The sequence below is a fragment of the Mus caroli genome, unplaced genomic scaffold (genome assembly GCF_978045245.1).
Source record: "Mus caroli unplaced genomic scaffold, Mus_caroli_1 scaffold_11, whole genome shotgun sequence".
Classification (NCBI taxonomy): domain Eukaryota; kingdom Metazoa; phylum Chordata; class Mammalia; order Rodentia; family Muridae; genus Mus; species Mus caroli.
In genome coordinates, this window is record NW_028227266.1 from 71,138,006 (window position 1) to 71,151,487 (window position 13,482).

General features: G+C 41.4%; 1 protein-coding gene across 5 annotated transcripts in view; it reads right to left on the reverse strand.

The window, feature by feature from the left end:
- The window catches only part of Tex9 (testis expressed 9), a 57,598-nt gene that overhangs the window by 20,707 nt on the left and 23,409 nt on the right, over positions 1–13,482 (reverse strand). For 3 of the 5 annotated variants that reach the window (XM_021172496.2, XM_021172495.2, XM_085844778.1), the window contains 6 exons: positions 11,765–11,844; positions 6,512–6,557; positions 4,881–4,963; positions 3,035–3,213; positions 846–928; positions 211–384 (listed from right to left, as the gene is read on the reverse strand). In XM_021172496.2, coding sequence (XP_021028155.1) covers positions 211–384; positions 846–928; positions 3,035–3,213; positions 4,881–4,963; positions 6,512–6,557; positions 11,765–11,844 — 645 coding nt within the window. Of the gene's footprint in view, positions 1–210; positions 385–845; positions 929–2,361; positions 2,437–3,034; positions 3,214–4,880; positions 4,964–6,511; positions 6,558–11,764; positions 11,845–13,482 lie in introns of those variants that run through there. The other 2 variants (XM_085844779.1, XM_085844780.1) reach the window with 2 other exon arrangements.

The window sequence follows — 13,482 nt, forward strand, 5'->3', positions numbered from 1 at the left end:
TGAACTCATGAATCTACTAAAGCCACCGACTGAACTGCATACTTTACTAGAAAGTGAAATACAGTATGTGTACCTCAAAAAGTTGTCAAATATTCTGTTTAAGGGGGTGTTTTCAGTAAATATTAGTAAATGAACGGCTAACAAGAATGTAGCTCTAATAGTTTCATTGTGTCCTGGGGACTGGGTCAGAAGACAAGACAAAATGTTTACCCGTTCTACTGATGACAGCTGCTGCTGTAATTCATCACATTTTTTATTTGCTTCTTCAAAAAGATTCTTATATTTTTCTATTTGGGATTGCTGGGATGTAACTGTTCGCTGTTGTCGCACACAGTCTTCTTCCAAATTTTTCACCTTGGACTTTAAGTCCTGAATTTCATCCTCCTACAATCAATGATATTATGAATTATGTGAAAAATGTACAAGATCTACTATCAAAACACACAGCAGAAAACAAGAGCCTCAGATGGTCTTGGAAGAGATATTTTCATGATTTGCTGAGAAAAATAAAGCCCATTTCATACTCACTATCAGAAATGGAAGTCATTTATAGTGAAATATTTATATTGAATACGCTTATCTAGCAAGTCAAAAATAAGGATTTCTAATTTTAACAATTTTGAGATATTCAAAAAATATTTTTATAAGCTTTGTGGTAATTCAGAATTTCAGAATAGTTTGATATATATATGTGTATATATAGATACATATACATATATATAATTTTCAAATCTGATATTTAACTATAGCTTGTAATCCAAATAAGGCAATCTGAAATACAATTAAAACTGCCTGTCCGTCACATCTTCAGTAGCGCACTGCTGTCAGAGGCCACGCAAGCTTACCTTCTTATTGCACTCGCACACAACGCTGTCCAGCTCCTCCTGCATCACATGGAGCGTGGCCTTTAGAAATCGGATCTGAGCCTCTGTGAAGTCAAATCATGACATGATTGCTTTTTTTTTTTAAAATCAAATCTAAGGTATAAATTATTAAAAAATCATATTTTATAAGTAAAATATGGCCAAAGTAGACAGTCTAACAGGAGACCATGACAGGAACACTGTGAACATTAAACACTCCACAGGTAGGAAACTAAAAGGAACAGCAACAGGTGGCCACATCAGCCATGGAGAGTGGGTAAGGGCAGAGGGACCAGACAGAAACTCCTTCTTCTAAGAACCACACTACAAACTGGCGTTCTTGCACATTTACAGACCGGTCTCACATCTACTACAGTGATCCAAACAATATCAACCAGAATTGATATCAGTCTCAGGTTGGCAATGTCCAAGAATTTGACAGAAATAAACATTTTCTCTAGCAAAAATGAATTTTCAATATCTTACAGTCTGTGCTCCCAAACTGACTCATTCAGTTCAACCATAACCCAGACATGCCAAGCAAGCTCCTGGAGTACAGGATACTCTCCCAGGTCAAGCACACTGAAGAAGGAAGGCACCGAGACAGTGTTACTGCACTGTTCATGGTAAAGCCTGTTGCTGGTCCTGGATTTCTACATCTCTGTCCTGTAACAGGGCAGTGGGTGACTGTCTCCAGGAACAAACATCTGCCCAGCACACCCTGGAAGGCATCTGAAGAGTAACAACCAACTTCCTGATTCATTATTGTTCTTCCTTCTACTAGTTCCAGGGGCTTGACTAGGTCAGGTGATGCTACAAATGCATAACTGAATTGCTTCCCACTGTGACCAACTAGAGCACTAGTTTGATCATCATTACACACACAACCTGTTAGGACTCTTCAGTATAAAGTTCAGAGATAAACTTCACGATCATCTGTAGTAAACTTTTAAAACTAAAACTCCTGCTAAACACCCAACAATCAAAACACGCTGACAGGAGAAGCAAGCACCTGGGTGGAACAAGCAATGCCCTGGGACTGCACAGGAAACCCACATCAATGAGGAGCATGGGCCGAAAAGTGTGCAAGCTTCACAAGAACCATAAAAACCCAGGCCCCAGACAGCTCTGCAAAGGCCGGTCTCCAATGTAGTGCAATGCATACAAGCCATGTATCCTAGCAATAAGGGAATCTGCCACTGACCTTGGTGACCACTGACTGTCCAGCACCCTGGCTGAATGGCTAAGCACAGCTGAGACGTGACTGCTGGTCTGTATTGAGCTCAAACAACACTGCTCTGAAGGACCCTCTGCCTCAGATACTGTCAGCCTCTTGTGATATATTAGCTAGGTTCAAGACATCATTTGACAAACTCATTTTCAAATGGAGACACTGCTATCACAGAGGGGCTCAGGAGCCAGATTGGAGTCACAGCTAACCATAGTGCACACCCGCTCATTTCACAGCCAAATGACAGTTCACAGTAACTATGCTTACTCATTCCAATTGTTCTGGTTTTTGTCCCAACAGCACAGGTGGATCCTCACAATTTCAGTAATTTTAGAGGCACTGCTGCTAACGAATACAATACTTTTAGATAATTAAAAACTCAGTCTTAACAAAAAAAAAAACAAAAAAACAAAAAACCCACCTCAGTCTTTTGCTAGTTACATGCAGAGTCTAAGCTAATCAGAAAGGAAATTATATTCATTAAAAAACTCATTTGATTACTTATGTGTTGCTAATCAATTAAATTATCCTTTTCAAATATATATCAATTTAACATATAATAAACAACATAATAAAAATAAAAGGAATTCAGAGAAACTTCATTCCAGTGATAAGCTATACAACATTTTAATTTCACTTGAAAACGTCAAAAAAACCCAAAACAATACTATAGTCATGACTTTTTACAATACAAAATATCCGACAGAGATGAAAGCAGAGGGAAGTTCAGTGCACTCACGCCACCACCCTTGGTCAACAACATTGCTTCATCTAGACTCTCCATCCTTCCCTCCATCCTTTACATGACTGTACGTTATTATTATCTAGACACAAATCCATAAATCGTGATACATTTTTAAAGAAACAGTTTCCCCAAATCTTTTTTCTAACTAAGTAACTGTAATGTTAAGGGAAAAGCTATGAAGAAAAGAAACCCTACCTGTCCCAATGTCCTTACTCACACCACAGAAGCTGTCGTCCTCTGCACACTCGGGCAAGCCGTCCTCATCCAGCTGCCCTTCAATCCTGCTAATCGTCTTGGCAAGGGAGAAGTCTGAGAAATCGTCTGGGATGGCCACATCATTGGCAGTCTGCCCGTCAGGATATTTCAGTTTAGCACTAAGAAATAAAACACACGGGCATACATGAGCAGAAACAGAATGGTGGAAAGGAGGTGGAGCTGTGCTCCAAAACAACCAGGCAGACATGTTGTAAAGTGTAAACACGATGACAGCTACGGTGGAGACTTTCCAGGACTTTGTCCTAAGAGTCTGAGGAGGCATTCAGTCTTTCTGATGGGCACACGCAGGGCTACTGGTCACATCCAGCCTACAGTTTTAATTTTGCTTCTGGAGAAGAAATGTCCAGGTGATGGCACCCCATCCTGAGAAACAATGACCATGTCCTCACACCTAACATTTGTTTACCACGTAGGGAAACACACTCTGACAAGAATCAGAGGTGACAAAAAATGTTGGAATTGACTTTTAACATTAACTGGAGAAAGAATTAGGGAATGAAACTCACTCCCAAAAGCATTAAAGACTGGACCAGGTCAAATACACTGGGATGTCACCCAGACTGTGATTCTGAAGCCCAGATGACCTTTAACAGGACAGCAAATGCTCCTAAGCTCTCGCAGTCACCCCCTTTATTTAAACACTGACTGGGAGCCCAGGACAAGGGGATTAATCCTGCAGTGGGATATGCAGTTTAGCCAATGATCTCTTCAGGCTGGTTTTTATTAATTCTATCTTCTGCCCCTTCAATTCTATTGTTTTGCCTTTGAAGCAATTAAAAGGCACAAGCGTTACTAAAGATTTCCACATTATTATAATGTAATTAGCAGCCTGGGTAAACCGCAGACTCAAAGATTTAACAGCTTACCGGTTAGTACATCCAAACTCTTTTCCTTTTATTAAAAAAGCCAGTCTCAAGCCAGGTGGCGGTGGCGCACGCCTTTAATCCCAGCACTTGGGAGGCAGAGGCAGGCGGATTCTGAGTTCAAGGCCGGCCTGGTCTACAGAGTGAGTTCCAGGACAGCCAGGGCTACACAGAGAAACCCTGTCTCGAAAAACCAAAAACCAAAAACAAACAAACAAACAAAAAAAGCCAGTCTCATGAAAACATGTTTATGATCTTAAAGGTAGTCTCATAATCTTTAAAAACAACAAAAACAGCAGAATGTAAGTTAAAATTTTGATACAATCTAATTTATACCATATCGAACTATTCCATCCATCTCACAAACTAAATAGATGGCATCTGTCAAGAAGTACAGAACTAGAAGACAATCTAATCAATTTACAAGAACCTGACAGAATGACTCGAAAACCCAGGTCCAAGGGCTAGAAAGATAGCTTACCAGTCAGGAGCACTTGTTCTTGCAGAGGAACCAGGTTTGGCTCCCAGCACCTAAGTGCAGGTCACAACTGTTGGTAACTCTGGGGATCTGATACCCTCTTCTGACCTCAGAGGGATCCCACCTGTACATGGCACACATTCATGCAAACACTCATAGAAACACACATTAAAAAAAAATCTTTAAACAAAACCCAGATCTCAGTCCCAGGTTCAATAGTGTCTCATTAGAATGGCAGGAATCTGTATGAGAAGGTAGTGAGTTTGTTTTAGAGAACACTAACTGCATTACTGAGTATGATGCAGTCGCTTTGTATTGGGAGCTTTATAGAAATCGGGAGAAACAGAAAGTCCATACTGAGAATGCAGACACTGTGAGCCGCAGAGGAGTAGAACAGACTCTCACATGTCAAACCGTGCTGTACCTTGAATTTGTTTTCCTTTCTTTATCTGCAGAGTGGAGTCTGTTTTGAATCTTGTTTACAGGACCAGTGTTTTTGGTCTTTGGCTAGAGAAAAAGAAGTGAAACTATAATTAACTAAAAGTCTAATCATTTCTTCATTTAAAAAATGTTTTTTTTTTTTAGGGGCTGGAGAGATGGCTCAGCAGTTAAGAGGACTGACTGCTCTTCCAGAGGTCCTGAGTTCAATTCCCAGCAACCACATGGTGGCTCACAACCATCTGTAATGAGATCTGATGCCCTCTTCTCGTGTGTCTGAAGACAGCTACAGTGTACTTATATATAATAAATAAATAAATCTTTTTAAAAATGATTTTCTAAAACTTTTTATTTCATCTGTATATCATTATTGTACATATGTGAGGCTGTTAGATCCCCTGGAACTAGAGTTAAGACAGTTGTGAGCTGCTATGTGGGTGCTGGGAATTGAACTACAGTCCTTTGGAAAAACAGTCAGCACTCTTAGTCACTGAGCCATCTCTCCAGTGCCAAAGTCTAATAATAATCGCTAACAACAGAAATTTTGTTCAGATTGGTTTTGGTTTTTGGTTTTTATGGATATGAGTACTTTGCCTGCATGTATGTCTGTGTACCACATGTGTGCCCAGTGTCCTTGGAGGCCAGGAGAGGGCACCGGACACCCTGAGACTCGAGTTGTAGAGAGTTGTGAGCTGCCATGTGCGCCCTGGGAATTGCACCTGGGTCTTCTGGACAAGCAGTCAGTGCTCTTCACCACTGGGCCTTTTCTCCAGCTCCAACAATTTTGTAACATATGCAATTGTTATTTTGCTACAAATAAGAATTGGTATTTTTATATAACTAATTCTACTGCATTTTCAGGAATCCCAGAACTATGCAGGAAAGACCTAAACAGCACCCAGACCAAGAGAATCAGGAATATAGAAAATGAGTTCCAAAGATGCATGTACAATCAGCCAGGTAGTGAATATTAAATCAGAATGCTTTGATTCATAGAATGCAGCTCCCCTCATTAGCCAACCATGTGGCAAGCAGGCCTTTGCTAGCATTGAAATTTACAGCTCCCTTGTGGATGGAAACTTGAGATCCCAGGAAGCCCACTTTCCTGATGGATCTCTGTGCCATGCTTTCTGGATGAGGACCTGTGTGACTTTAAGGATTATGATTCATGGAGAATGAATAGCCTAATTCTATAAAGTCTCTTCCTTAGAACTTTGTTCACTATTCTCCAAATTACTCAGTGAAATTACAAGACAGAGATTGCCCAAGATCTCTTTATAAGCAATGCTGAATGAGTGATCACAGCTGAGTATTAAGTTTTACATCCTGTTTACTGAGACATACTCTTTGCCTACTTGTCTTTAAAAACAAACAATCAAACGAACCAACCCTAGGAACCAGCAAGATAGCTGATAAGATGCTTGCTCAGTGTAATGGCCTGAGTTCAATCCCCAGATTCTACATGGTGGAAGGGGAGGACCAGCCTCCACACGCTGTCCTCTGACATCCATATGCATGAGGTGGCACAAATAAAAATCTTGTTTTGTTTTGTTTTTTAGTTAAACATCCTAAATTGTACAGACTGTGGTTGCATTTATGGAAAGTTTGCCTTCATACCTTGGTTTCTGTCCATGGATGAGCCCCTTCAGATGACAACAGATCTCTACAAACCAAAAGTAAGCTCTACATTAAAATACATGATACTACGCTGAAAGACCACGAAATTCAACAGTAATTATATCCTAAAGAGGAAATATTGCTCCAATTCCAGCTAGCTATACATTAACTTGACATGATTTATAAGTTGATTTCTATGTAACTTATATCTAGATGTATGCATATATTTTAATAATTATATATACATACAGAATTACATTTCACTTTGATTCTAGTTCCTAGACGTAAATTTACTTTGAATAATGGCAAATAAAAAGTGCTCAGGTTAAGTAATTCACTACAGAGAAGGTATGACAATATTCTTTTAGGGGAATGTACAAGTTTTTATTAGTGTAAATCATAACAAAGGGTACCCATTTCTTAAATGAGTCAGAGCTGGCAAGATGGCTCGGCATATAAATGCACTGAGCCTGACCACCTGAGTTTTATCTGCAGCACCCACATGGTGGTAGGAGAATACTAATTCCCACAGGTTGTCCTCTGATCTTCGTCTATGCATGCAACACACACACAGGCATGCGTGCACACACACACACACACACACGCACATGCACTAATAACAAATAACCCACTGCAGCACTTTTACTTGTAACCATGCTCAACACGACCATTCTAGTGCACTTGAACACTTGGTCAGGGTCTCTCTTCGTAACATTATGAACTCATGACCGTAGGGCCCAGCCTGCCTTTCTCATTGTTTAATGCTTTGAATTTGGCACAGATTTCATATATAAAATTTTAAAATGACATTAAGTAACAGGCATCGAATAAGAGAATAGATAAATCTAAATCCACTTTATTTCCTCAACTTTTTATCTTCAGTTTAGTTATGTCTGTAGTTTAGAATGAGGCATCTCTGTAGGTGTATACATACACTGGCTCACCAGTAGCTAGATCTACGCCCACCCACTCATGACCCACTGCCTTGGATCTACACACACCACTCATGACCTGTGCTGGTTTCACTCTACAACAGAGACTATCTAAGTTGTGTCAGAGACTATCTAAGCCCAAAAATCCTAAAACATTTGCTACCTGGCCCTCTCCATGGAAAGCTCACCTGCCCCTGACCTACTGTCTGGAATATCTATACTAATATCATGGACCACACTGTGTTATTATCCACTGCTACATGAGGGAAATGCCATCATATTCCCTAGAATGTCTGGCCACAGTAGAGGACACACAAAATAAAACAGCTTTCCATCAGACATTACCTAGTGACCTGGCCATGAATAGGTTTCTTGCAATTTAACATGAAAGTATATAAAATTAGATCATATATACTAGAAAAGTCGTTTTCAAAATATCTTAAATTTATGGAAAGTAACCTTTTTCACACACAACACACAAATCTTTCTAAAATTATACATAAGTATCTCGAAGTGTCCTTATTTTGAGTGTACGCCTACCATTTCATTAGGCATCACCATGCTTCTGCACTGCCCATCCCATTCCACACCCACCCCCCCACACACACATGCACAACTGAAAACATCTACCAGGGGCTGGAGGGAAGTCAGAGGCTTGAGCACTAGGCCAGAGTTCAGTTCTCAGCAACCAAGTTGGGCAACTCCAGTTCCAGGGACCCCAATGCCTCTGGCTCCCACATACAGTGACATTCCCATGCACAGACATCCATACCCACATACATAGTCAAAAAAATAAATAAACATAAAAACAAAGAGCATTTTAAAAACATCTGCCAGGGGGCTGGTGAGATGGCTCAGTGGGTAAGAGCACCCGACTGCTCTTCCGAAGGTCCAGAGTTCAAATCCCAGCAACCACATGGTGGCTCACAACCATCTGTACCGAGATCTGGCGCCCTCTTCTGGAGTGTCTGAAGACAGCTACAGTGTACTTACATATAATAAATAAATCTTTAAAAAAAAAAAAAAAAAAACATCTGCCAGCTGCCCATGACATGAGGTAGACATGCTGCCTCTGCTGGCCCACTCCCTCCCAAGACGTGCTGCAGGACAGTGCTCTGACTCACATGAAGTTTTGTCCGATGCATAACTGGGATGGCCTGGGTGGTCAGCCTTCCTTCCAGCACACTAGAGCAGCTGGATGTTAAACTAAACTCTGGTTTCCTTACTGTATTTCTGACAGAGCAACCATAGGTGTTGAAGACCTATCATAGAACTCACGGCCTATCTCTCTAAGTTATTACCACTCTGAAGAGAAATGGATGGTCTCTTTACAGAATTGTCTCTCATCTTTAATAATTCCCAAAAATAATCAAATGCCACATTTCACATGATAAAAGCCACCCATTGAAACAGCCGCATTAAGAAAATAGGGCTGGAGAGGTGGCTTAGCAGTAAAGAGTACTGACTGCTCTTCCAGAGGTCCTGAGTTCAAATCCCAGCAACCACATGGTGGCTCACAACCATCCTTAATGAGATCCGTTGCCCTCTTCTGGGGTGTCTGAAGACAGCTACAGTGTACTTACATATAATAAATCTTTTTAAAAAAGAAAGAAAGAGCTGGGCATGGTGGAGCACGCCTTTAATCCCAGCACTTGGGAGGCAGAGGCAGGTGGATTTCTGAGTTCGAGGCTAGCCTGGTCTACAAAGTGAGTTCCAGGACAGCCAGGGTTACACAGAGAAACCCTGTCTCAAAAAAAAAAAAAAAAAAAGAAAAGAAAAGAAAAAGAAAAAGAAAGAAAGAAAGAAAGAAAGAAAGAAAGAAAGAAAGAAAGAAAGAAAGAAAGGAAATATTCTCGGTTTGACAAGACGAGTTCTGAGATCAAAGCACCTGCTGTCAAGCCTGATGACCTGAGTTCATCCCTGGGACTCACGTGGTGGAAGGAGGGAACAGGTTATCTCCTGACTTCCATTCTGTATGCATGTGTGCACACAATATGTGGGCACACAGAGACACACAAAAACAAATAAGTGTAAAAAATCCACATGTAGCAGGTAAACAGAGACATCATCACCACTTTGGACACAAGAAAAACTGAGTAGAGGTTCAGCGTTTATTTTTATGCTTGTAAAATCGTCTTTCGCTTGCTTCAGCAGGAACTAAAGACCAGCTGCACATACATCATTTTGATTCTTTAGTTTTCTGGATAAAAGCCAGGCTCAATTTTATCTGTAATCCTAATTTTGGAATGTGGGTAGCTACTGGGTATTTTCTTTCATAAGACAGCAGACAGAACCACATACAGGTCAGTGGCTACTGTCACTTGGACACACGCACATGCCAAACAATGATACAAACTATACTTCTGATTTACAGGAGCGAAAACCTCCAAGTGACAGGCAGTGAGAGTCCTCACACAGCCATGACTTGAAGCTGTCTTCTGAGAAGCCACAGTGGTTTTGAGAGATACACAGTGTAATTCTAGCCACATGCAGTTCCTGTGCTGTGTGATTCTCTCCCGTGGTTCCAGTGAGTACCGCACACTACTGCACACAGAATTCATTCCAAGGCTCGCACCTCACTGTACAGAGGCCCCCAGTCACAATAGCTATGTTGCAGAGAGTCATGGTGATGAGCAGCTAGCAGGTGCTTTTTAAAAGATCCTTATTTTGATACTTATTATTTTTCAGTAAGTGTGTGTCAGAGGTGTTCGTTAGATTCCTTGGAGCTAGAGTGACAGGTGTTGAGCCAAGCAACCTGGGGGCTGCAAAACGACAAATCAAGTTCCTCAGCTTGTGCTCGTGACAGGTGTTTGACAGATAGGCGTTTATGGAGATAATCTTTTGTACTGAATGGAAGCATTACCTGTCAATAAAGGCTGATTGGCTAATGAGATGAGGCAAGATTAGAAGGTGGAACATCTGATAGAGAGAGAGGAATGCTGAGAAAATAGTCAGGCACAGGAGATTCGGCCCAGACACAGAAGAAAACAGTAATAGGAAACTGAGGACCAGGTAGCCAGCTATATGGCATGACTTAGAATAAAATGAATAAGTAATTAAGAAAACAGTTAGTTGGTAAACAGAACCAAAGCTGTTGGCCTAAGCATTTATTCGTATCTAAGAAGTCTCAGAGTCATTATTCCTGGGAACTAGTGGATGGGTGGGAAAACACAAGGTGACAGGTGGCTGTAATTACAGGTGTTAACTTCTTCTTCTTTTTTTTTTTTTTTTTTTGGTTTTTCGAGACAGGGTTTCTCTGTATAGCCCTGGCTGTCCTGGAACTCACTTTGTAGACCAGGCTGGCCTCCAACTCAGAAATCCGCCTGCCTCTGCCTCCTGAGTGCTGGGATTAAAGGTGTGCGCCACCACGCCCGGCTAGGTGTTAACTTCTTGAGAGTAGAGACAGGCCCATTTAGTGACCACTGTGACTGGGGTCCTCTGTATACTGAAGAACAAGGTTCATAAAAAACTGTAGACTCAGCAGGGCGTGGTGGCACACGCCTTTAATCTCAGCACTGGGGAGGCAGAGGCAGGCGGATTTCTGAGTTCGAGGCCAGCCTGGTCTACAAAGTGAGTTCCAGGACAGCCAGGGCTACACAGAGAAACCCTGTCTCGAAAAAACAAAAACAAAAACAAAAAATCCTGTAGACTCAGTTGTGAAATGTGGTGTTCACTGGAACCAAGAAGAGAATTCCACTGAACGGAAACTACAGGTGTGGCTAAAATTTCATTGTGTAATGCTTAAAACAGCTGTGAGTTATCAAGAGACAAAGTGACAAAGTCACGGCATGGGCTGTTTGGGGCCATCACTGCCTCTCCTTCAATAAGACTATACAATTTTACTTACATATAACTCACATTCTGCTAAATGTATTACAAATATTTTATGGTTGCCTAGTTTCTTGATGCACTAAAAATGCACAAGAAGTCAAAAAATAACATGTGTGTATCTATACTAATTTATCATTACCTGATCTTCACACATAACTTTAAAAGAAAGGAAGTAGAGTGTGTGAGAAAGGGCCTGTGAAGGGGCTGTGCTGTGAACCCCAGGGAAACTTCTTTGTTTGACCTTTGCCTATCGCTGACCTTCCCTAAGCTACAGTTCTTCAAATGAAGGCAGTAACATCTACTTTAAAACAATACCTAGAGTTACAAGAGATAAAACAGGTGAAGAGCGTGCCTTGAATCTAACTTATAAAGCCCAACATATATATTATACTCTTCTTTGAATTATTAACATTTTCAAAAAGATTTTATACATTAAAGATTTACAAGGACCACTGAAAGAAAGCCATAACTGAGAATTGAAGTTACGTACCTCGAACTGTAACCATCTTCCTCTTTGCATGATGTAGTTAGTGCGGAAAAAGGCCTGGCTCGCACTTCTTGCTGCTCTCTCTAGTTAAACAAGATAAACCATGAATGCTCACAACAACACTGACAGGACTGAGTTTACCTCCCTCTGAACACTCATCATTCCAGAACTGCCCAGGCCTCGACAGTGTCAGGAATGCTGTGCTATCACAAGTGAGTGTTGACTGCTACCGTTTCACTCCTCTTTCATTCATTCCAGCTTATGAAACTCTCTGGAGATAAAAGCATGAGTGGTAAGGCTGCCGCAGCCATTAGACCCTGTGAAATCCGTGTGAAGCTGGGGAGCGGAAACTTCTGGTGAGGAGCCAGTAAGCAACAAAGCAGTAAATGCACACTGAAGATGGCAGACGTTCCGTTCAGTGAGCTTCTGGGAATAGCAAGCAGCCTCCCCCTCCCCAGCCCCCCTCAGTTTTTTAGACTGTTATTTCTGGGTGGACATGGAGGGTCTTGGTAGGGAACTCCTTAAGCATATAGAAAATGCACCTCTCGTTCTACTGTGACATGCTGTTCTTCTGGGAAAATGTTTCCCTCTGTTCAAATACAAAACTGTAAGTTAAAATTAAAGTAGTTCCAGTAAAATACTTAATTACAAATGCCAACTAGCATTGCTGAGATTATTATCTATTAAGTGAAATGTTATAGATGCTATATTTCTTAATCCTCAACTAATAAATAATGATGGATTTATATGAAGCATCAAAATAAAATATTGACAGTGGGGCTGGCAAGATGGCTCAGTGGTTAAGAGCACCGACTGCTCTTCTGAAGGTCCCGAGTTCAAATCCCAGAAACCACACGGTGGCTCACAACCATCTGTAATGAGATCTGACGCCCTCTTCTGGTGCGTCTGAAAACAGCTACAGTGTACTTACATATAATAAATAAATAAATCTTAAAAAAAAAATTGACAGTGAAGAATGGCTCAGCTACGAACAGCAGCTAGAACACATTAGAACTCTATGGTACTTCTATTTTGGTACTGGAAAAGATTACTGCATGTCTTAGTCAGGGTTTCTATTCCTGCACAAACATCATGACCAAGAAGCAAGTTGGGGAGGAAAGGGTTTATTTGGCTTACACTTCCATGCTGCTGTTCATCACCAAAGGAAGTCAGGACTGGAACTCAAGCAGGTCAGAAAGCAGGAGCTGATGCAGAGGCCATGGAGGGATGTTCTTTACTGGCTTGCCTCCCTGGCTTGCTCAGCCTACTCTCTTATAGAACCCAAGACTACCAGCCCAGGGATGGTCCCACCCACAAGGGGCCTTTCCCCCTTGATCACTAATTGAGAAAATGCCTTACGAAGCCGGGCGTGGTGGCGCATGCCTTTAATCCCAGCACTCGGGAGGCAGAGGCAGGCGGATTTCTGAGTTCGAGACCAGCCTGGTCTACAAAGTGAGTTCCAGGACAGCCAGGGCTATACAGAGAAACCCTGTCTCGAAAAACCAAAAAAAAAAAAAAAAAAGAGAAAATGCCTTACAGTTGGATCTCATGGAGGCATTTCCTCAACTGAAGCTCCTTTCTCTGTGATAATTCCAGCTGTGTCAAGTTGACACAAAAATAGCCAGTACACTGCAGTAATGTTCTTGTTGGCTATGTGGTTGGAGCATCGGACTAGAAACCACCCCTGTACACACACACTCTTGCTTATTGTCACCCAGTGA